The 23,442-nt window shown below is 44.1% G+C and overlaps 1 protein-coding gene across 1 annotated transcript; it reads right to left on the bottom strand.

Annotated features, from left to right (window-relative positions):
• Positions 1-2,316: 2,316 nt before the first annotated feature.
• dhx8 (DEAH (Asp-Glu-Ala-His) box polypeptide 8) lies at positions 2,317-10,170 on the bottom strand. Its single transcript, XM_069160126.1, has 23 exons — positions 10,013-10,170; positions 9,739-9,824; positions 9,555-9,627; positions 9,371-9,462; positions 8,999-9,105; positions 8,446-8,844; positions 8,193-8,337; positions 7,750-7,956; positions 7,560-7,647; positions 7,288-7,385; positions 6,855-7,002; positions 6,170-6,351; positions 5,567-5,761; positions 5,228-5,413; positions 4,896-5,106; positions 4,621-4,802; positions 4,244-4,384; positions 3,991-4,146; positions 3,772-3,909; positions 3,495-3,623; positions 2,995-3,191; positions 2,712-2,891; positions 2,317-2,627 (listed from the first exon to the last, which is right to left on the bottom strand). Exons 1-23 carry the CDS (start codon positions 10,119-10,121, stop codon positions 2,408-2,410), a joined length of 3,669 nt encoding a protein of 1,222 aa, XP_069016227.1. The 5' UTR covers positions 10,122-10,170; the 3' UTR covers positions 2,317-2,407.
• Positions 10,171-23,442: the final 13,272 nt, after the last annotated feature.

The raw sequence follows: 23,442 nt of genomic DNA, 5'->3' as shown, positions 1-23,442 counted from the left end.
ATTGACATGTCCCTTCAGCTGGTGTCCTGTCCCTTCAGCTCCCTCCGTCGCATCTCCCGGGCGCCTCCGTCGCATCTCCCGGGCGTCTCCTTCTTCTGTTCAATTAAGATGAACTGCCGAGATAATTAACGTCCAAACCAGATTTTTTTTGGTATCGAACGATGAGTCAGAGGTGGAAGTAACTGGTAGAAACCTGCAGGCTACAGATGACCGAGTCACCGTCTGTGTGCCAGTTAAAACAGGAAACCCTGATAACCATCTCCATCTGCAACATGCTCACAGTGGAGGAGGCCAGATACAAACATTTTATTAACCATCAGGGTTGCTGTGATTTTGGAGAAGTGAAGCTTTTTTAATGGACTCAATCATGAGCTCAATCATGAGCTCTGGACATCTTGAACAACTCCTGATCTTCTGTCTGTTTAACACTACGAGCTTAAATTAAAATGCTTTAAAAGCTAACATTAATATCCACTTTTATATTATTGGACATATCTGGTGGAATTAAAAACGTTTAACACTGGTTGTTGTTCGCCTGCTTTTACTGTTAAATCTGTAGCAGCTGTTTATTTTCTTTGCTTATTAACAGTGACAACAATATTTTTTTTATATATATAATAAAGTTTCAATCTGCACGTATAAACTTCTGTAGTTAATATATTTTCCCTCTGCAATAGATGACACAAATATTTAGTACAAAGCTTTTTAGAGTCAGTATTCACCTTCATTATTTAAAATGTGTCATTTCTCTGCAAGCAGATGAATCTCTATTGTTTTTTATTATCTGTAGAGGGACTAGAGGGACAATCTTATCCTGCAGTGCAACTTCCATTTTGCTTAATATTGAGAATAAAATGGAAACAATTTTCCTTCATCTACTTTTTTTGATGGATTTCTGCCTCATCAGTTGTGGAAAGTTTTTTTTCTTTAACTGCATTTTTCCAACACAAGATAAAAGTTGAAATGAAAAGGAAGATGACACCTACCTTTCCCAAGACCACTGATCTTGTCCAGCTGTCTCCTGAAAGACATAAATGTGGGTTTAGAGATAAAACCCAAAGACACAACGAATAACCAGATGAGAAATGAAAGGCGTTTTGAGTTATTTACACTTACTGTAAAATCAGCTCCGTTTTCTAACAGAAAACGTATTCTTCAAACGTCGGATGTTTTTCTTGATAAAACCGACAACAACTTCAGTCAGTTGTCGCCATCGCTCCGGTTTCTAATGAAGTAATCTTAAATTGAGAAGCTAAAGCAGTTGAGAAAAAAACGTGTCATTTGATGTTACGTTTAATTTCCTCTAAAGCTGCCCTCTTTTATTTTGACGTGAACGGGAAGTCAAAGTCTGAAATCTGAACGTAAAGCTCATTAAGTTAAGTGATGCGCTTCCTTGAAGTTCTGATGCCACTTTGTACTTCCACTAGATTTCAAATTAACATATTATTATTATTCTTCCTCCACACTAGATTTTAAAGTTTCAGTAAGAGAAATAAAAAATATATCAAACCATATATATATTAATTAGCTCCACAAATTCAGCCGCAACATAAAAAAAAAACATAATCCATAATAAAATCTATAACATAAAATAGGGCAGTTCAAAATCATTTTTTATTGCTATTTACATTTTATTGACTGATACTTCAACTAAGTCGATAGATTTGAATAGAGACAAAGTTAAAGTTTAAATGAGTGGCACACAGTTGAGTTCAGAGTCTCCATTGTTTGTTTGTACCTGAGATTTACTTCAAACAGGCTGGAGATGTGTTTATTATTATTATTATTATTATTATTATTATGAAAAGCATACAAAGTGATGCTTTTTTAATCCGTTGATGAATGACATTATTAAGCTACATTTCCACTGTCAGGATTGTTCATGTTTTTACAAGTGTTTGTATTTTCTTTTCTTTAAAATGTTTTTCCAGCGTTAGTTCCTTATTTTCTTCCTCTGTTGTTTCTCATGTGACTTCCCATCAAAAACCAAATCTAAGACTTAAGAAAACTCAGCATTTAATGAGGACACATTTCAGAGTTTCACTATAAGTCGGAGTTACACTGAAAAAGCCTTTCTGTACAAAATATATCGAAGACGTTGTTTCCATCCAACGAGCTGACAAAGCAAAACATAAAAGCCCCTTTAGGATTCAATCAGGTCCTTATACACGGTGCGATTACAATTTACACATGAAATAAATAGTCCAAGGTGTTTATAGATTTTCCAAAATAACGCCACTAAAAAAAACGCAGACAGATCTACGATGATTGAGGAACTGTTGGAGAAGAGGGGAGAGGGGGGAGAGGGGAGAGGGGAGGAACGGACCCTGCAGCTTGAAACTGAATTATAACGCAAACTTTTAAACCGGCGCTTGTTCTACGTCGGTCCGAACATCCGCGTGGTGCATCAGCGGCGTCTGAAGGCGCGGGAGATTCTCCAGGCGTTGGGCTCCTCGTAGCGGTTGTACAGCGGCTCCAGGCGCTGCTGCTTCTTCTGCTTGCTGAGGCGGGTCGGGTCGGACACCTTGAAGAAGGCCGGGGAGAACTCCACCAGCCAGCGGGGGTCGATGGTGGTCACCTCCCGCATGTACTCCTTGGTGGTCAGCACCAGCTCGTGGTACACGACCCTGCGGGGCCAAGAGAGGGAAGGTTTTAAGAGACGGACCGCTTTAAGATGGACTTCCTCGTTACGGCGGCGGGCGGAGTCTTACCACTCGGGCTGCCGGTTGAACAGAGCGCTGGACGGGTGGATGTACACCACCTGCTGGTCGATGAGGGTTCTGTAGCCCTCCTGAGGATCCTTTTTGGCTGCGTTCCTGAAGAAACCGCTGCAGATGGCTTTCTGGACTCGAACTGTGGCTTTACCACAAGATACCACATCCAGTTTATGTCTGGAAAAACAAAAACAAAGGAAGCACAGAAATACGGGTTCAGAAAAGACTTCCATGTGATTTCCCGTTGTGTTGGTAACATTTCGCCGCGGGTCGGTCGTACCTGTCCATGATACCCAGCATCTGCTTGCGGATGTCCTGGGCTCTGCGCAGGGAGCGAGCCTGGATGAAGTTCTCGTAGCACCAGGGGTTGGAGAACTTGTTGTTCTTCCAGGAGTTGTAGACGGCCAGCAGCGTCAGGTGATCGCCCTCCGGCTGGTGGAACTTGGCCTTCTTCTGGTCAGCGAGGGCCTGCTTGTCCTTTAAAACGGGAAGAAAGAAACATATTAAGAAATGAGAACCAAAAAGTAAAACCAAAGAAGTGTGTGATCGGATCATAAAGTCACAACATAATAAACAGCAAGGCAGAATTTTTAAAAGGAGAAAGAAAGAAATCCAAACTGCTGGGACGTTTTTTTTTTGTTGTTTTTTTTTACTTGGGAAGAAAAATGTAAACCGACAGATGAAATCTTAAAATGCGAGTTCTCATCGGGAGACAAATTGATTCTTCTTTGTCCAAAAATGTTGTCACTTCTATAAGAAGCTGTTGTTTTCCGTGCTCACCTTCGGCCTGTAGAAGACGTTCTGCACAGACAGCATGGACACGATGGTGAGCATCTCTTCGCTGCAGCCCAGATGGACGGACATGATCAACATCTTACACAGCATGGGCTCCAGAGGAAACTCCGCCATCTGCACGACAGCGTCACCCAGAAAAGCCACGTGTTACTGGAAGTTAGAAAACTAACGGCAGCGCATTTAATTTCATCTTCAAAGTGCACTGATGCGTATTTAAATTGATCCTCTTCGGTTTGGTAAAGCTGAAGGGGAAGCTGCTCACCCTTCGACCCAGTCGTGTGAGTAAGCCCTCGTCGTCCAGAGCTCCCAGAGTGTAGAGCTGCTCCATGGCGGTGATCAGAGTCTCCATGGGAGGAGCGTCCATGAAGTCGAACGACAGCAGGTCGTTGATGCCCATCGCCTGGAAGGAGCGAAGACAAACGTCAGAAGAAAGTCAATCCCGATGTGTCGTGTTAGCGATCTGATTTCAGACCCGCCGTACCTTCAGAGAGAGCACGGTGCTCGCCAAGTTGGTTCTCTGGATCTCCGGCACGTTGGTGGTCAGCATCTCGTCTCTGTAGGCTCTCTCGGTGTACAGCCGGTAACACTTCCCGGGGCCCGTTCTGCCGGCGCGCCCCGCCCTCTGCTTGGCCTGAGCCTGACATCACAAGGGAGAAAAGACATGCGGAATAGTTCAAACCAAGTCTGAAACAAAACCGCCGAGTGTGCTTTTGCTGTAATACAGACGAGCGTACCTGTGAGATGGGCGTCACCACCAGCTGATCGATGCCCGTCTTAGAGTTGTACACTTTCTGCTTGACGAAGCCGGGATCGACGACGTAGTAGATCCCATCGATGGTCAGAGAGGTCTCGGCGATGTTCGTAGCGATGACAACCTGAAGGAAAACAACAAAAGAAATGATATATTTAATCTGAAGCGTCACTGGATCAAAGAAAAAAAGTGTCCTGGGTGATGCTGCTGAAATGATGTGATCATAAAAACACACTAAAGTTGTGCAGAAAGTTAACAACAAAGATCCAGAATTGCTGCTTCAAACCTGGATATAAATAATGTAGTGTGATGTTTAATTAAAGAGGGATGTATACGTGTGAATAGGTTTAATGAAGGCACCTTTCTGCTGCCGGGGGGCGCCGGGTCAAAGATCCTGGTCTGCATCTCGCTGGGCAGAGCAGAATAAACCGGCAGAATAATCAGCTCGGGAACGTCAGGTCCGAGTGACTTCATCCTCTCGTACAGGATCTCGCAGGCCGTGTCGATCTCCTCCTGACCCGTTAGAAACACCAGGATGTCACCTGAGCGGAGAGACCAGGCCGGAGGAGTCAGCTGGTGTAAAGAACAACCGTGCGTTGTCTCAACGTTTTAAGAAACCAAATCAAATCAAATACCCGGCGGCTCTGTGAGGTGGATCTGCATGACGGTGATGAGGCTGGCGTCCAGGTAGTCCGTCTCGGGTTCTTTGGTGTACAGAACCTCCACCGGATACGTTCGGCCTGGGATGGTGAAGATGGGCGCTTCGTAGAAGTACTGGGAGAACTTCACGGCGTCCAGCGTGGCCGACGTTACGATCAGCTTCATGTCCGTGCGCTTCTGCACAGTCTAGAGAAAAAAAATATACATATATATATATATACATATATATATATATATATACACTCAGCATCTCTTTAAACTCTTCCTCTCTCGTTAGCGTGACAGGAAGCGATTTCCTCTTTCTTACCTTCTTGAGGAGACCGAACAGGACGTCGGTGTGGATGGTCCTCTCGTGGGCTTCGTCCAGCATGATGATGGCGTACTGGCCCAGTTCAGAGTCGATCAAACACTCTCTCAGCAGCATACCGTCCGTCATGTACTTGATCACCGTCTCGGGGCTGGTGCAGTCCTCGAAACGGATGGTGTAACCCACCTGGAAACGCACGCAAGGCGAGTCCGCTTCAGACGATATACAGCGAGAACGATTCTCACACACACACACGCACGCACGCACACACACACGCACACACACACACACACACACGTCTAAATACTCCTGCTGTTAGTTTCTGTTGGGATCGCTCACCTCTTGTCCCAGACAACAACCGTACTCCTCAGACACTCTCTTGGCCACCGACATGGCGGCGACACGACGGGGCTGCGTGCAGCCGATCTTCCCTCTGGTGGTGTAACCGGCCTCCGCCAGGTACTGAGTGATCTGCGTGGTCTTACCCGACCCGGTCTCTCCGATGACGATCAGAATCTGGTTGTCGTGAACGGCCTGTGACGGGTTACCACGGAGACAACGAATGTTACATTTTATCCTCACTTGGATGAGAAAACAGTTAAAATAAGTTTTAATTTAAAGAAGAAGAAAAAAAAAAAGGGCCGACAGGAGAGAGATACGATAAACAGAACCGCCTGCATCACGGCACACATTTCTGCAGGGATTACTTGATATCACACTTGATTAACACCACAGGGAAGATAAAAAAAAAATTAAAAATAAAACAAACAGGTGAAACCTAGTTGTTTATTTGACAGATGTTCCAAATCTGTAAATTAACTTAAGCAACGACACCTGCGCGTTAAAGAGATATTCACATTTTCAAAATCAGAAACTCCCACGAGAAACATGCAACTACATCCCAGAGAAGTCTCCCTGCCGCGGTGTGAAGCCGTGATCAACCTGAATGAGCTGCTCCTTCAGCTTGTAGATGGGCAGACTCTCCCTCTGCTCCAGGATGGACATCTGCGTCTTCTTTCCGTACGAGGCCTTGTTCCCTCCAAAAGCGTGCTTCTTCCACTCGGGGATGTCGTTGGGCATCATGCCAATGCCTCTCATGTTGGCTGCGATCTGCCTGCCGTCGACTGGAGAAACAAAAAGCAGAGTTGTATTTGATAATGAAGAAGAAAAAAAGACTTCTATCGTCACGGTCAGTTCTGCAGGGGGAGTGATGGCGGTTCATTTCCCACCTCGGGGCCCGACGGAGAGCAACGCAGGCACACAGAAGCATGACAAGAGTCTTCCATCCGGCCAGATGGGGGGAAGCCAGATAAGCATCACCAGCCCTGGCAGGCCGGACGGGTGCTGTCTGCCAGCAGGGAGGAAGTCGGACTCAAAGTGGGCTGTGTATTTTTTTTTCTTCTTTTTTTAAAGGCATGTCCAACACACAGACTACGCCGAGACATTAATTCTAACGTGAGCCAAAGGCAAAACTCAAATCTCTTCTCAGTTTAAGACGATCGATGTGCAAATTTCAAGACGGCAGATGTTTTTAATGGTTAAGTCGCAGATGTTGACTCCTCGTTCTTCGGCGTCAACATCTGCGGCTCGACAACGACTTAATGAGCCGATGTACTAGATTTCTAACCGTCTGGCAGCGGGTCGACCCAGTGTTTGTTCAGCCCCATGGGGATGGAGTCCATCTCCGCCTCGCGCGCCGCCTGCTTCAGCTCTCGTCTCTCCTTGGCCAGAGCGCTCTGCATCATGGCGGCCTGCGACAGAGAGCCATCTGGGTTCTGTGGAAACAGCAGCGGACAGGTTATTAAATCAAATCCTAATAAAACGGCATGCCGCACTTGCTCTGAATACAAAGATCACAACCCATAATGCAACATTCTGAAGGAGATTGTGTTACACTGGTGGTCTCTGCGTTCAAATCAAATATCGGTTGCGAATACTTCTAATGTCTAATCTTGTAATATAATCTCTGGCTTTCTCAAATGTGATTACCAGTTTGGTCGTATACAGTCTGTTCTGTATCTACTTAAATAAAATATAACATACACAGAAATATATTTTACCTTGACAATCTTGACGGGGCTCATGTCCATGCTTTGCTTGGTGTGTCCCCTCAGGAACGGCGGTTCCTCTTCAACCAGCTCGATTTCCAAGTCTTCATCTGTGTGAACACAAACACTTCAAACTCAGTCACGGTTCACACGAACAACGACAAACACGGTGCAGCTTCGATCTTGTTCAGCTACTTGGATAAACACGATATCTGGGAAGGTGTCAAATCAAACCAGCAGCATTGTGTGAAACTTCAGGATGGGAAAGTAAAACAAGTTCTTACCCTCTTCATCGTCGACTTTAGGAAGGATCCCGGTCTCATCATCAAAATCAGGGAATTCTTCTTTGGACAGCACGTTGGCAGCGATCATCTGCAGGCAGACAAACGGGGAATACGAGTGTCGTGATGTTTTAAAGAGGATTCGGTGTGAAAGACTCAACTGGAGCTGCAGCCACTCTGAACGCGTGCCCACCTGTTTGATTTCCCACTTCTCCGGGTCGGAGATCTTGGTGAGCCTCTTGCGCTCCAGGGTGTCGTCCTGCTCCAGCTCGGGGGCGTGGCCCAGGTTCAGGTTGCTCGGCCGGTCGGGGTTCCTCATGGTGATCTCCTCTCCTCCGTCCGGGCCCACGTTCCTCCTCCTGTTGGGGTTCAGGTCTTCTCCCGTCTCCTGGTCCACATCCTGGCAAAGCAACGGAGGAATAGATCCATTTACATCCTGCTAACTTGGAGCAGAACTTCCTACCCTGAGGTGAGATGCAGTGCTGATGAAATCTAGCCTTCCTGAATCTTTTTAATCAGAAAGTAATAAGTGGCTTAATCCCATTGAGTTAATCCTGATTTATATTAATAAAAGTTCTTCTCCACACAGTCAAACTTCAAATAATTGGGATTATGTATGTCTGCATGTGTTCGTACCTTCATACTGAGGCTGGTCTTGGACCCGGTGAACGACAGCACTTTGATCTTGACTCTTTGGCCTTTGCTGACGACATCAGCCACGTTGGCCACGCGGCCTTCTCTGCGCAGCTCGGAGATGTGGACCAAACCCTCCCATCGTTTCCTAAAAACCGGAGGAGGACATCGTGGTTGAGTTTATGAACTTAAATAACAGCCGGGAGAAAAAGAGCCGATACAGACGAGTCCATTTCATCAGGGACGTCACACTGACCTCAGTCCCTCCAGCTGAACGAAGCAACCGAACTGCATGATGCTGGTAACTTTCCCGTTGTAGATGTCGCCGACAGAAGGCTCCTCTGGTGGCGGGCGATCCACGTGTTTGTCCTTCCAGCGGTCGGACTCTCTGTCTTGGTCTTTTTTGGGGCTCGGCGAGCGATCGGTCCAGCGGGACGACTTTTCTCTCCTCTTGCCACGATCTCCGTCTCGGTCTCTTTCTCTTTCTCGGTCTCTTTCTCGGTGCCGATCTCGGTTTCGGTCTCTGGAGTGAGACCTGGATCTGGAGTGCGATCGAGAGCGACGCCGTCTCTTCCGGTCTCGGTCTCGCTCTCTGTGTCGGTCCCTTTCTCTGCTTCTGCTGCGACTTCGGCTGTGACGTCTATTTTTTTCTGACCTGTAAGAACAAGTGAAAAAAAAACAACAACAACAACAACCATCGTTGACATCATCAAGATAAGTTGCTTTCACAGGAGTTTGCTAAAATGTTAGTTTCCTTTTCAAGAACACAAATAAAATAAAGTTGACTGGATGAAATGTCGTCGTCTTACTTGCTCTTGCTTCCTTTGGTCTCAGACCCGCTGACGCTGGGCATAAACATTTCCAGCTCCTTCATGGCATCAGCTGCCACTTTCACATCATCCTCATCCAGCAGTTTCTACGAAGTTCAGCGAAGAAGAAGAAAAGACACGCAGTCAAGTTTTAACTGGTCAACATATTCATTTGCAGATTCACAAAAGCAGAAAAACTGTCTTTATTATTATTATTATAATTATAGCTGTTTCATAAACAAATATTCTCTATATCAGTGCTAATAAAAAAATTAAAAAAAGTAATTATTCGTCTATCTGTCAGGATTTTGTTCCACAGTGATGAAGACGGTTAAAAACAGATAACAACTACAAACATAAAGCAGGTTGTACCTTCGGCACCGGATCATCTGCTCGACACAGTGCAGGAAACAGCTCCTTCAACTTTTCCTTTTCTGACTTCATCTTGGGAGGAAGCTCAGCGGCTTTAAAGGAAATAAATAAATAAATAAATAAATAAAGGGGGGGGTTTCATTTATTGAGGGTCAAACACCAAATGATCAACACGTAGTTTCACCTTTACTCATCGACTCTTTGGACGGAGGCCGCATCGTCTGGATGAGCCGGAGCAGGTTACCGATGAGAGAGTCCTGGAACAGAAAAGAGAAAGCGGGTTACCGGAGCGAACCGGTCCCTCCCTCCGGTCCCTCCCTCCGGTGTCTCCCTCCGGTGTCTCACTTCACGTCCAGACACGAACTTACTGTGAATTCGGCTCCATTTTGCAGCAGAAGAGCTTTGAACCCGTCGAAGCTCGGTTGTTTCTCAGCGAGGCTGATGACGAACTCGGCTGGAGGAGAGCAAACGGACAAAAACAAAAAAAACAACACACGAACGTCAGCTTCGAGCGACACGGAGACGTTATTTAGAGCTTAAAGTGACATTTTAGGGTTAAAAATGGAGGTAGCTAGCCACCTAGCTCGTGCTAACGAGCTAGGTGGCTAGCCGAAGAGTTCCCGTTGACTTTCCTGTGTGTACCTAAATCTTTGTCGCTGAGTCCCAGATGGTTGTCGAGCTCCGTGCAGACTTTGGACACCAAAGATAAGTACTCGAGCTGCGAGAGCTCGTCGACTCCGCCGTCCGCCATCCTCAACGCACGAGTCTTGTTTTTGTTCGACTTGCGCCCGGAAGTCAAATGGGGTTGTGGGATATACGCATGCGCAACCTCCGCTTCCGGTTCTTTGACGGAAATACGTGGATGGCGCCCGTCTTTTTTTTGTTTTTGGTTACGCCCGCCGCGCGATGGCGCTAAAGCTCCTAACGGTGAATTGGACTGAGTTGCCCGCGTGTTTAGTTTACAGCTACTGTGACAGATCAATTAGTCATTTAGGATTTGGCAGCAGACAAAAGAAAAAAAAAAAAAAAAGTATTTATGTCACAAAAGCGATCTATTAATTTAAAAGGCTTTCAGCCCACATGCTTTTTCTCCTTATTCGGCCTCAGGTTCTTGCTTTATGAAGTGAATATGGCTTGTGTGAATGTTTTAAAGCACATTTAAGCTGATTTTTTTTTTTTTTTTTTTTTTTTTTACCGAAGATATAAATATATGCACAACTGAGCTCATTTAAAAGTTCATGTTTTATTTTCTGTCTAAGGTACAGATTGAGCAATGGCCTTCGGACGCACGGCAAGAACTAGTACATCATGGTACCCTGCGAAGAATGAAGAATTTATCAACACTGACGGGTCTATGGTGCTTTAAATGTACAAAACAACAACAACAACATGCTGTTCCTTCCATTTTGCTCCGTACATCCCCGTACATATGGACAGACAGGCGTACACGCGGTCTCGACTTCTGGGGATTGAAGCTCCTGTAAACAAAGGAGATGTTAACAAAATGTTTAGGACAATTAACATGCTTCCATAAATATGTGGTGACATTTTGGTGACGGCGCTTTTCTGTTTCCAGGGAGGGACGATGTGCAGGAGATCAGAGAGGCAGAGTGAAAATACATAAACAGACTGGAGAGTGTGTGCTAGAGGAGTTTAAGTTGTGCAGGGAGGTATATGTAGGGTCATCCCAGGACGAGAGGGGGGGGGCGGGACGTCTCCTGCGGGCTGCATACCAGCATGTACTCCCAACATAAACACAGCACGCCTCGCCATGACCCTGACAGCGCACATAAAGTCATACAATATGCAGCCTTGATATACTTGGACCGCACTTCTCCCTTGGTAAAACGCTCGGTACGACGCCAAGAGAGATAAACCTGCTGGAGAGTGCAAAACCATGAATCACGGGGCTTTACACTGGGACGCTCAGTGTGTACCGGGCCAAGTTGAAAACAGGGGTAAAGTCGTCATGGGAACCAGAGCTAAGTGTTCACGATTGCACAAAGTGATTCATGACTAAATAGCTTATTTGTTGTGTTTAACTGACTCCTTCTTTACAGTCCGATATACACAACACGGCCTAAAGAATGTAAACATGACATAAGTGGATTTGTTGGTAATCCATTCATTTGCGTCCATAACAGCCTCCACCTTCCTCTCGCTTAAATGCTGAGACTCCCCACGGAGAACCGCTCCCACAAGCTCACAATTCATGCAAATGTGCTGGACGGGGTCGAGGTCGAGGGCTGCTGGCTTGTTAAGCAGCGAAACCCCGAATGGACTCGACTTTTGTGCGTGTTGAAACAGACTGTGGTGAAAAGTACCGTCCTGCTTGAGTATTCCCACTTTATGCAGCTTTATACTTCCACTCCACAACATTTAAGAGGCAAATATTGTACTTTTTACTCCACATTTGTCTGACAGCTTTAGTTACTTTTAACGTTACCGTTTCTTGCACCCATCGTGTCCAGTGAAAAGCACGAATCTCCAAATTTGGTGATTTTGAATTTGAATTTTTCTTGGTAAACTGAAGGAAAAGGAGGTAAAATGATTTAAAACCCACTTGGATTACATTATTTTTATGAGCTAGTTGACTTTTTTTAAAGAGTCTTTTAGAACAGAAACGAGTATGATGATCTTATAGAACATATTCCATTACTTTAGATTAATCTAACCAACAGACAACCTTAAATGACTGCAGCTCTAAAAGGCACATTAATACAGCAGTAATATTATTTTAAAAACATTGTGTTTAACAATAAATTACTGCATATTGTGTACTTTTACTTTTGAAACGTAAAGTGCATTTTTGCTGATAATACTTAAATACTTTTTAGGCTACTTCGATTCAATCCTCATTTACCCATCCCCAACGGTTCCTGATGAGGAGGCTCTTATTTCACATAACATCCACACAAGTGAGGACATTATGTCTGCATGTGTCCGACCTTGTTACACCGGCACTGAACTTCTGCGATGGTCGATAATTGCTCTTGCCTCACTCGGCATTTCAAAAATTTCTACTCTTGTCTTCCTTAAAAGCATGCATTTTTCATTTCCATGTCTCCCTACAGTATGTTGACTTAGGCAGTAATGGATTGTCGCAGAGAGCCTTCCATCCCACGAGGTCGCCATCCTCACAAATCCCACGTGATCTCGTCCGAATCAGCGTGCTTCTTTTCTTTTTTTTCTTCTGTCTTTCCTCCAAGTATTTCTCCCCAACTCGCGCTGTTTGAAAACACAATCTGGAAGTTATTTCGGTGTTTGTCTTTTGGATAATTTCTCTGAGAAAGAAAATACAGTTCTGCTATCTATCTGCTGAAAAAGTTCAACGCACGTACGCTGCACGGCCAAAAGTGTGCGGACACCGGATCATTACATCCACATGGGATTGTTGAACGTCTCCATCAACAAAAACTATGGGAACCAATCGGCTGCTGTCAGAGCCGCTGCGCTCGGGTGTGAAGACGTTCTCCTAGAAAATCTGGCTGCAGGGATCTGCTCTCATTCTGCTACGAGAGCGTTAGCGAGGCTCGATTTGGATGCTGGATGATGAAGCCTGGCTCGTTGTTGGTGCGCTGATTCATCCCAAGGGTGTTGGATGGGTTTGAGATCAGGAAATGTGGGCCAGGCTTCGCGTACTGGGGCTGTCGTGTTGGACATAAACTATCGACATAAAGTTGGAAGCTTGTCGAGTCCTTCTAAGAAAATAGGCTTGTCGAAAGTCCGCTGGTTAAGTATGAAATAGACCAAATGAGACAGTTAGCTTAGCTCATAAAAAACGGACGTCACCCATAGGTTGACTCAAAGCAGCCTCACCCTTAATTATTCTTGACTTTAGGCCCTTACACAATTTAAACGGGTGAGTTATATAAAAATTCATCAACGCTACAGTTGTCATGAACGGGGAAATTAACCAATATGTTTTTTTGTACAAGGCTGTAAACGTGTTTATTTCTGTTGTAAAGTTGGACATTTTAACAACGAGGTCTATGTCCATAGACTGTGTATAAGACCGGACGTAGCTTTCAAGTCCAAAATAAATGAGGCTGATGCAGAAGTGCCTTAAGGTGCAATACCACCGAGTGCCACTAGAGGTCGGCTCCAAAAAGCCTCCGGCTCCATGGACTCCCATTCAACTTCTCTCATGAAATTTAAAGTCAATTAATTTCTTTCACGAGTTATTTCAGTGTTGTTAGCTAAAGTCACTCCTTCTTATTAATTCTCTGGCGCACATCTGAAAACAAAGGCCTTAAAAAGTTGTGTTTTTGGGGGCGTGTCTGTTTGATTGACAAGCCTGTGGTGCAGTGGGCGGAGTTAAGTGTTGACAGACAGGTGCAGTGACTTCCTGAAGTCCTGTTTTCACAGTAATAAAAAAACAGGAATGAATAAATTGTAAGAAGTGTTGTCAGGAGATGGACTCGCTGTTCCCATCCTGTCCTCCTGCCCTTTGTCGAGGTGATCGCCTCCAGGCCTGGTATTTAACAAACACATGAGAGTGATATCAATCTTCTCATCTAAGTTTCAGAAAGACAGCAGCTTTTCCTTAAATGTCAAACGATTTCCCATGATGCCCTTCAGCTCGAGGATACGCTCGGTCAACGTATTATTCTTTAACTCAGATCGGGGCTTTTCAAGATTTATGGAAATGTTGATTTTTGTTTTTCTTACTCTGTCCGTTTACGCACATTACTTAGGAAGCACAGCCAATATTTATATTAACAAAAAAAAACATCTCATGTCTTCTCGAGGTCCCGGGAGATTATGTATATATTTATGTATATGTTTCCATTGACGGGGGCCGTTTGAGTTGACCTGACCTGATTTGAGAGGAAGCAGGGAAAGGTATGGGCGATGTGGGGGATGAAGTGGGAGAAGTGGGTGGGCTCACTCACACTTACATAACATGGCCTCTAATGTATACATGCCGCATGCACAGTGGAGGCAGCTCTTATGAATGTTTTCTAACGGCGAGTGTTGATGACAACAAAGTGAGGAGGGAGAGACTGCGAGGATTAGACAGACTGAGAACCAGAGAGATGTTGGAGAAAAACAACAACAACAATAACAACAACAACAACAACCGGAGAGCTACTGCTAGATCTGATCCATGAAAGAGAGGAGACGAGAGACAGGAAGGGAGACGTAGTAGTAGGTCACCCCGTCTCCTGATATAGCTGCAGCTCTCTGCTCCGCTGTCCCACTAAACAATGAATATATATTCGTGCTTGCAGACATTTTTGCAGTCCTGCATGTTTATGTGTGTGTGTGTGTAGCTACAGCTGTGTGCATGCCTGTGAGAGGAAAGCCAGGAAAAAAAAAAAAAAAAAAAAAAACATGAAAAAAGCAGGTTGGAACAAAAAGAGGGTCTGCAAACAGTCTGTGAGATCTGAGCATGGACTGCAATTGACAGCACAGCTGGCCTCAATGCTCTCCGGCTGCTGAGTGGAAAATTCCTGCTATGACGGAGCACGAAAGTGTGTATGTGAGAGGGAGGTAGAGAGAGAGTGTGTATGTGCAAGTGTATGAGAGAGAGGAGGGCGATCTAAAGGAGGCTGGGCTACCATCCAAACAGCTAGTGAGGGGATTGGTTGGCGGAAAAGCTGCCTTTGTGAGCTCACAGCCCCCACAACAGCTTCCACCCACACTTCATGTGAAAAGAGCCAATTTAATTAGGGAGGGGAAAAAAAAAAATGTAAGAAAGTGAAACCTTCAAGTCATTCACACTTTCCAGCTACACACTGAAAGACCCAATTACACCTTTTTTTTTTTTTTTTTTTTCTAGATAAAGCAGAATGTACTTTTCACTGGCAAACTGTGGGGCCGTTCCTAATGGAAAGTAGAGCAGCATGAAATACAGTCTGTTCCTTCATACACATGCAGTTATACCTCCCAAGTAAGTGTCAGAATCAAACTAATTTGGAGTCTATATACTGACCCCGTTGTTAAATACAGTCTTATCTTACAGGCTGCTATCCCGAAAAGAGAGAAAAGGCTCAGGTTAGCTATTTACTATCTGCTCTAATCAATATTTGTATGGTATTAATAGATCAAATGTCTATATATATATATATACATATATATAACAGAACATAATCAGAAAACTCGGCTACAAATATTAACCATCTGCTCTATAAGGTGTTTGTGTTTGCAGCTATGATTTGTTGCATGTCTATATTTATGAGAAAAGATGATAACTTTGGTTGGTAGATATTTTATGTTATATATTATATTTAATCTTGCATGCTCTAAAATTGGATATTCGTCAAGTTTAAAACAAACCCCCTTTTTTCTAATGTGATATTTACTTTTTCAAAGGTTGAAATGAATGCAATAACATGGTCTTTTTTTTTTTAACCCATTTAATGGCAATTCTTTTCTGCAAGACATGAATTTTTCTCCTCAGATTTTCCAAACACACAAACTTTAAACTCTTTTTGAAGTTGTGTTGGTGAAACATTCAGTGTCATAACAATTGTGAAACACTTTGGCACTTCTTATACGTATACTGGAGTATAATTCTCAACATAAAGCAGTAGTAAAACCTTTAAAGAATTTGTGGACAAAACAGGATCGTTCTATCTGTTAATTAAGGTCATTTACTAACATTATTTAGTAAGTTTGAGAAGGACGTCTTCCTCCAGGGGTTCAAGCAGGTTCCTATGGTCACATGACATTGATGGATTTTAGTCCATTTTTTTTTATTTTAACAGTTGAATTTCTCACAAGAAGCCAACAACAACAACACTTTCAGAGCTTCAAGAAAACAAAGTCACAACTGTGACCGTTGGGATTAAACAGCTTTTTAATTAACCTCTCTAGAACATAAATGAATTGAAATAATCTTTTTATTTAGTCCTATTTCTCTCACCATTTAATATTTGCTTCACCAGCATGTTATGGGTTTAGAAAAACCTGTTTTGCTGAAAAAGCAGGTTGACGTTTAGTTTTTCAGAAGACAGCATCAGCATGCTCTTTATAATTTGACCACCAGATGGTGATATATTGTCAGACTGCACATGTCACCGCTGAGTGACCTCACATGACCTGGCCCCTTCTCCGCAGACCTTTACCCCACATAACGTTTACGTTTCCTTCGACCTGGATCCCTGTCTGTACAAGAAAAGCCACAAATCTTCCACCTTAAATCCCACGTCAGGTGGAAACTTCCTGACTCAAGGGATTTTTTTGGGAAAGTCATATTAGTCCATATTTACTGTGTGAGTTTAAGGTGTTAAGGAGACAGGCATTTTACAATTTGCTGAGCTGTTGGTCTGCCAACTCTAATCCTAATTGCCCCAAATTACAGTAAGGATGGATCATCAAGTCATGTCATCAGGATTAAGGTGGAGTACTGTTAATTTAATTCAGATTTACAGTAAAAAACAGAACAGACTGAAGCTCGCTGAGGGCCGACAACACTTCAGCCGAGATCCACTAAATTAACTTTTTAACAAATTTGCCGAGCGGCTGCGTTCCCATCTGTGACGACAAAGAGACTCCAAATTGGAGAATTAGCAGTCATAACCTTGCGACTTGCTGTCTTCTCAGCGGGGTGCAACCTCGCAGACACATCTGAGCCGATCTGTCAATACGTCAGACAGGATGCGCGGCGACATGATGAACTGAGCAGTGCTGCCAGCGCTCGTCTCTCAGCGCTGACACTGATTTGACCAGACAAATCTCGTTTACTCCTCATTTAGCCATCATTTCAGCCCACTGAGTTGCAGCAAAGAACATTGTTTTTTAAATTATGCAAATATATTTCACCGAAAGGGAGGTGTGCACTCACTGCTGGCAAACACGGCCGTCCTTAATCTAAGTCGGATTAAGTGCTCATCTTGGATTATGGTACATGGGGACATTTACATTTTCATCTATTATTACTGAAACCTGCATCAGAAATGCAGGGAATGCTGGAATGTGGATTCTGGCAGTATTTACATTTTGCTGGACAAATTTATACAGTAAGTTTATTTGTCGGGATTATAGATAAATTCTTCAGTTTTACTAATCTAGAATATAAAAGTGGACGTATCTTCTGGGTCTGAATAATGACGCCAATGTGGAAGCGCCTTAGGCTGCGATACCACCGACCACCACTAGAGGATCAACTTGTTTCCAATTCGATCTAGTGAGATCCATCGCTAGCTCCGCCCCAGCTCGTCCAAATATGGTCACTTCCCGCTCCGAACTAGCGACACGGCGATGGACAAAATCCGTCGAGGCTTCATAACGGCCGTTCGCAAACCGACGGGTGATGTCACTGATTCATTGTGAGTAGATCGGTCAACAAAAACAACAAGAAAGACACAATGAGGTGATAACAAGAACGTTTTTTGTTGTTGTTGTTGTGGGTTTAATTTATTAGTCCATTAATTTAAACCTTCCAGCACATGACTTCACTGGCTGGAGAACTGAGAGCCAATAACAGACCAAAGAGCCAATGAGATGTAAATTTAGTCACATATTTATTACATAAATATATAGTAAAATAGACCAGCGACAATTACCATAAAAATATCTTCCTTTAAAACCCTGACCACAAACAAAGATTTGAAAATCACACATTGACATTTACAAACACGCTGATTGTCCAGACCTGTCAATAAGCAGCCCACCATATAAACCTGACATCACACCACCCACTGGACTGGAGGAGGAGGAGGAGGAGGAGGTAAGAAGAGGGGTGGTGGGTGCCCAGGAACAGCAGGGGATTGGGTAGTTGCGGGGGAGGACAGGTCCAGGTGGTGAGGAGGAGGAGGAGAAGGAAGAGGAGGAGGAGGAGGAGGGGCGTGGTGTGATGAAGGTGTGGGTGGTGTGAGAGGAGATCACAGTAGATATTCGGAGGTTTTTCCTGCGTATGTGTGTGTTTATTAGAAAGACAAGACAGTGTGTACTTATTGAGCCCAGAGCGTCGCCTAAAGCTTGACGGTACGTCGTTGCATGTTCGTTTACAGCTGTGCTTCGTGGGAATGAATCCTGAATATTGTTCCTTTGCTTTTGCATGCCAGTGACTGTGACGTCAACTGAGAGGTAAAAGATAATAACAATTAAATTAAAAAAAAAAATTAAAAAAAAAAGAAATGAAAAGAAGAAAACCTGGATTTAATCATATATATATTTTTTTGTTTGTTTTTTGAAGTTATTATTACGGTGTGGTTCAACCTGCAACAGATACCGGGAGGCCGGGGGGGGAAATGCTAAATGCTACTCTATGTATTACCCTGAAAATATGTACGGCTATGTGGCACCTGCGGATCGAGACTGAAGGATCTCTGCTGTTAGTACAGTGAATGGCCGTGTGTGTGTGTGTGTGTGTGTGTGTGTGTGTGTGTGTGTGTGTGTGTGTGTGTGTGTGTGTGTGTGTGTGTGTGTCCCTCCGTCGCCCCGGTTTGCAGCAGATTGAGGCCTCGGACGCTCCTGCAACTTATATATAACTCTCGTTATGTGCCGCGAGCGCTGCGTTTTCATTCGTTCTGCAGATTTCCATCCATATATGTTTGTTATCCTTTGGCTTCTTAATCTCTCTCTTCCCTTTTCAGCGTGCGGCGGTCGAGTCCTGATCCAGGAACAGCGATGCACACAAATATTTCAGTCAATCAGTGGCTCCAAAAAAAATCCAAACTCTTTCAAAAGGGAGGATACTGAATACTTTGATCTGCTTCTGACTTTGGAGACATTTTCTTGGTCATTATTTAAGTTCCTTAGCATCAATATCGCATCTTATCTGCCAACTTTATCACAAGTAATTTGCTGTTTTCGCTATTTCGTGCCAAAAGAAGCACAATGAATTTTATGAGCCGCTGAGTTGATGAAATCGAACATATTCACGCGTGGAACGACGTTCCTGGATCGAGGCGAGCGACCGCTCTGCTGCGATCTCCCGCTTGAGATAAAAGGACGACAGCAGTTTGACACAACGGCAACGTAACTAACACAAACCCTCCGGACATCCCGTCTTTGGCACCTTCCAACTATCCCTGACCCCCCCCCCCCCCCCGCCCCCACCCCCGCCCCCGCCCCGACAGGTTGACCCCTGAGCGTTGCAGTTCTCCCAGCAGCCTATGCAAAGTCACAGTGAAGCAATGAACTCTTTGAAAGGTACAAAAGTAAGAAAAGTGGTTGGTTTTCCGTGTGTTGGTGGTTGGTGGTGACATTTAGCTCATTTTGCATGGTTCACTTTGTCGTGACGTTTTTGTTAAAATGTCTACTGCTGGTTTGAAGTCTTTTAAGTTAGAGCATGTATTATTATTATTTTTTTTTTTTTTTTCCAGAGTCACAAATACACTGAGCAGGCTGAACAGGGTCCTTGAGGAAAAATCAGAGGAAAACAAAAAAAAAAATCAACAAAAGAAAAGACAATAGAAAAAATAGAAAAGAAATCAAATCTTAACCTGGAGAGAGCTTCGACTCCTCCGACTGTGAGGTGAGTCTCAGGAGGCGTCTATTGGTTGGTGGTTAAATGCACCGTCTAGACATTGAAACTGTTATTTCCATGTTAAATCAAGAAAAAGTAAAAGTATTTTTTTCAAACTCCTCTCATTCAGATCTTCATTTACTTTTTTCTTGATTTAGCACGCGGTCTCTCGTGCACCAGTCGTCGCCGTCTGTCTCGGTGCACAAAGATTCCTCAGCGGGTGGTAAAATAGTGAATACAGACACGCAAAGTTCATAAGACATTTGTACAACATAAAAACCCCATCTAGAAATCTGACAATTAAAAAAAACATCGAACTCACTCAAAGTCACTGAGTCCACCACGAATCTGCTGAGTAGTGAAACAGTGGTCCTGCAGCTGAAGAGAAAACCGCCTCTTCGAAGCATAGCGTTGTTTTTAAGAACATCCTAGAAGCATGCTAAGCTTTTCTGTACATGCAACACCGAGACCTTGATCTGCTTTATAAACCACGTGAGCAAAAAACAACAAACAAAAAAAACAAAAAACAAAAGGGCGGTGGAGTGACGAAGTTCCCAGTGGACACGATGCCTTGAAAAGAAGAGGTTGTTGGTGATTCGCTGGTGCTGTAAAAAAATAAATACATAAAAACAAACTAGAAGTGTCTCTGACCTCCTACGGAGTGGAAAAAAAATAAACAACAGTTCGGATCCCTTTTCGTCAGGTTTTTAAAAAGTTAGCTGAGCGGAGAGTGTTTTTTTTTTTGTTGTACTTTATGTGCCGAAGGGAGTCTATGGTTTAACAGCGAGGACAGAGGACAAGGGAGACATGTTGGACCGAGGTGGAGAGGGGGGGCGGGGGGGGGGAGGGATGGGACGGAAAGCACCCTTTGAGGCCAGTTTTTTTTTTTTTTTATCAAACCTGAGCAGTTCAATTCAAAACCTTTCGTTTTTTTTCAACCTGACAAACATTGCATATTTGATCTCATAAGCTCCTCCCACCACCTCCGACATATAATACACCACATATCACCTGTCTGATCTCCGCCGTACATCTCGGATCGATAGACCATTACAGACGAGTTCATTTGTGTACATTCTTATCTGTCTAGGCATGCGATGTCCCACCCGTTTACAAAAATACCTCCGTGAATCTCCTCGTAGGTTCCGGCCTACGACACCGCCCGCACGCGTCCTTCGTGGAAAGCGCCCACGCTCGCCGGTGACCGTCGAGCGGCCGGACGGATGGCCGGCCGGACGGACGGGGGTTTTCTCACCGTCGACACGACTCTATTTACGCGACGTCTCCTCCTCAGCTGCGCGTTCAACGGTCAGTCACAAGTTGGATCAGTCGTTGCAGCGTTTGTAACAGTGCTGCGCCTCATAAATAACATTTTAGCGCGTTGATTAAATTGTGCAGCACGTGGGGCGCCGATATTCTCCGTTGACTTTCGTTTCTCGCTGCACTAATGTGGCCGCCGAGGGAGCGCCGGGCTTAGATTTAGTCATTTAATATAGTGTGCAGCGATAACCTAAAAAAAAATCCCTCTCGGGAGCGCTGAGTTCCTCCCACCCAGCCGCACTAATTCACTCTTTTCCCCGAGAAGCAGCTCTGCAGCCGGTGGGCTTTTTTTTTTTTTTTTTTTTTTTTTTTCTAAGTGCAAGCCTTACTAATAAATCCTCCACTGTCCTCTGGAAACACGCAGGAGAACAATGCCACGGCGCAGCAGGGATACAAAAGCAATCAATAAGGCCATCATCTGAAAAGACAAACAAAACTGCAAAGTCTTGAAGTGCAGCCGAGGCAGTAATCAGCTCTACTCTGCTGCGACCATCCTTTTTGTTGTTGTTGTTGTTGAGTTGTTGCAGCTCTACTTTTGAAATATTACCCACTCTTGCAATTCAGTTATCACCCCCCCCGCCCTCCGCCTCCTCCCTCGGCCACCCCCACCAACCCCTTGAGTAGAAACGGTTCCCCGAGTCGCGCCGCTGCTTCTTTGCTCTCCGTCGTCCTGCTGATCACAGCGTCAGTTACATTCTTCAAAGGAAATAATGAAAGTCTACGACAGGAGGTTTTGTTTTTTTACAGACTTCTGTCAGCAAACCGCGGCCTGAAAAGGTGCTTTTTAAAAAAAAAAAAAAAATTAAATGCTATTTTGGGAGATGTGGAGGGAAAAGGCGGGGGGGGGGGGGGGGGGAAGAAAGCGAAAGCAGGTCGATCAGAAATGAGCAACACGGACGCCGACGCTCGCATGCACACACCTGCTGCAAGACGCATGCGCAGCCTCGGCTCGAGCCATGCCGGCTTCTCAGTGCATCACAAACTTAAACAGCACAGACACGGAAATAGAACAGGTGTGTGGATGGAGGAACAAAGCCAGTTCCTGTGCCCACCCCCCCTCCCCCCCACGCTGAGAGGGTGGGGGGTGGGGTGGTGGGGTGGTGCCCGGCTTGGATGGGAGCCACGTACACCTTTCGCCAACTGGGTGAGGGAGAGCTGGAGATCGCCGCCGGCGCTTTGACCGTGACTTTGAAAAGGAGAAAGTGCAAAGACTCGACTGTTTCTGCGCCAGCTGGCACGTCTACGACGGGAAAGTCAATTATTTTAGGATCAAAATGGTCAAGATGGAAATAAACCTGAATAAAATCGAAATTTGGTGTTTTTTTTTTTTACCGTGATGTGGCAACCCATTTCTGCCAGGAAAAAGAAAAGAAATAACCGACGCAAAGTTAGGAACAGTAAAAGTAAAACGACTCATCGGGAGTCAAAATTTGGACTTAAGTTACAATTACGACTTTGTAATTTATGATTTTGAAATACATTTTTACAATTTGGAAAATATGACGCAACATTGTAATTTTGACCATTTTTAACACTGTAAATCCAAAATATGACCTTTAAAGTCAATTTGTGATTTTTTTTTTTAAATATCACATCGTATTCTAATGTCAATTTTAACACTGTAAATCTAAAATTTAACCTTTAAAATAAAAAATTACGTCATTCTAATTAATGATTTAGAAAAATGACAAAATGAGGGGATGATAAAAATAAATAAATGTTGTAAAATCTAAATTTGTACAGTCTTTTGAAGTGAATGTGAGGTAACAAATAACATTTTTAATTTCAACTTTCCTATGTATCTCAGAATTTGCTGCTTTTCCTTTTATTTCTGTCATTCCTAACATTTCAGCTATTTTATTTCTTTATTTCCTCGACAGGAAACGTCACGCCGCTCTCCCACCAAACACATGAACACATTTCTTTAGAAAGCAGTGAGGGTCTGATTATTTGTGGCTACGGTCCAAACACAGAACAGAAAAAAAAAATGAACATTTGGTGGTTGTGAATTGTGAAGACAAAAAAAAGATGAGCTAACAATGGTTTTTTTTTCATCTAAGATTCATCATCATTTATTAGAAAATGTTCTTTTACCTGAGAGAATCCTTCAACAGCTTCCTTTACCCAGTCACAAAAAGTGGTCTGTGTGTGTGTGTGTGTGTGTGTGTGTGTGTGTGTGTGTGTGTGTGTGTGTGTGTGTGTGTGTGTGTGTGTGTGTGTGTGTGTGTGTGTCTTGCCGATGCTCTCATGGAAAGGTGCTTCATCCCCACAAATTCTACAACAGGGATCTGATTGGACAACGAATCTCCCCCATTCACTCACTTTCTAAGAA

Source organism: Embiotoca jacksoni, unplaced genomic scaffold, assembly GCF_022577435.1.
Source record: "Embiotoca jacksoni isolate LCO1_2020_lvr unplaced genomic scaffold, fEmbJac1.0.p SCAF_26, whole genome shotgun sequence".
Classification (NCBI taxonomy): Eukaryota; Metazoa; Chordata; class Actinopteri; family Embiotocidae; genus Embiotoca; species Embiotoca jacksoni.
The sequence above is the reverse complement of the archived record's forward strand: the minus strand, read 5'-3'. Positions and strand labels throughout refer to the sequence as shown.

Excerpts from the sequence above, each read along its gene's own strand:
- dhx8 (XM_069160126.1), bottom strand. The coding sequence starts at position 10,121 with ATGGCGGACGGCGGAGTCGACGAGCTCTCGCAGCTCGAGTACTTATCT. Across the intron at positions 9,106-9,370 it reads CAGATGATCCGGTGCCGAAG|AAACTGCTGGATGAGGATGA; the intron begins GTACAACCTGCT and ends TGAACTTCGTAG. Across the intron at positions 5,762-6,169 it reads TGAAGGAGCAGCTCATTCAG|GCCGTTCACGACAACCAGAT; the intron begins GTTGATCACGGC and ends AACCCGTCACAG.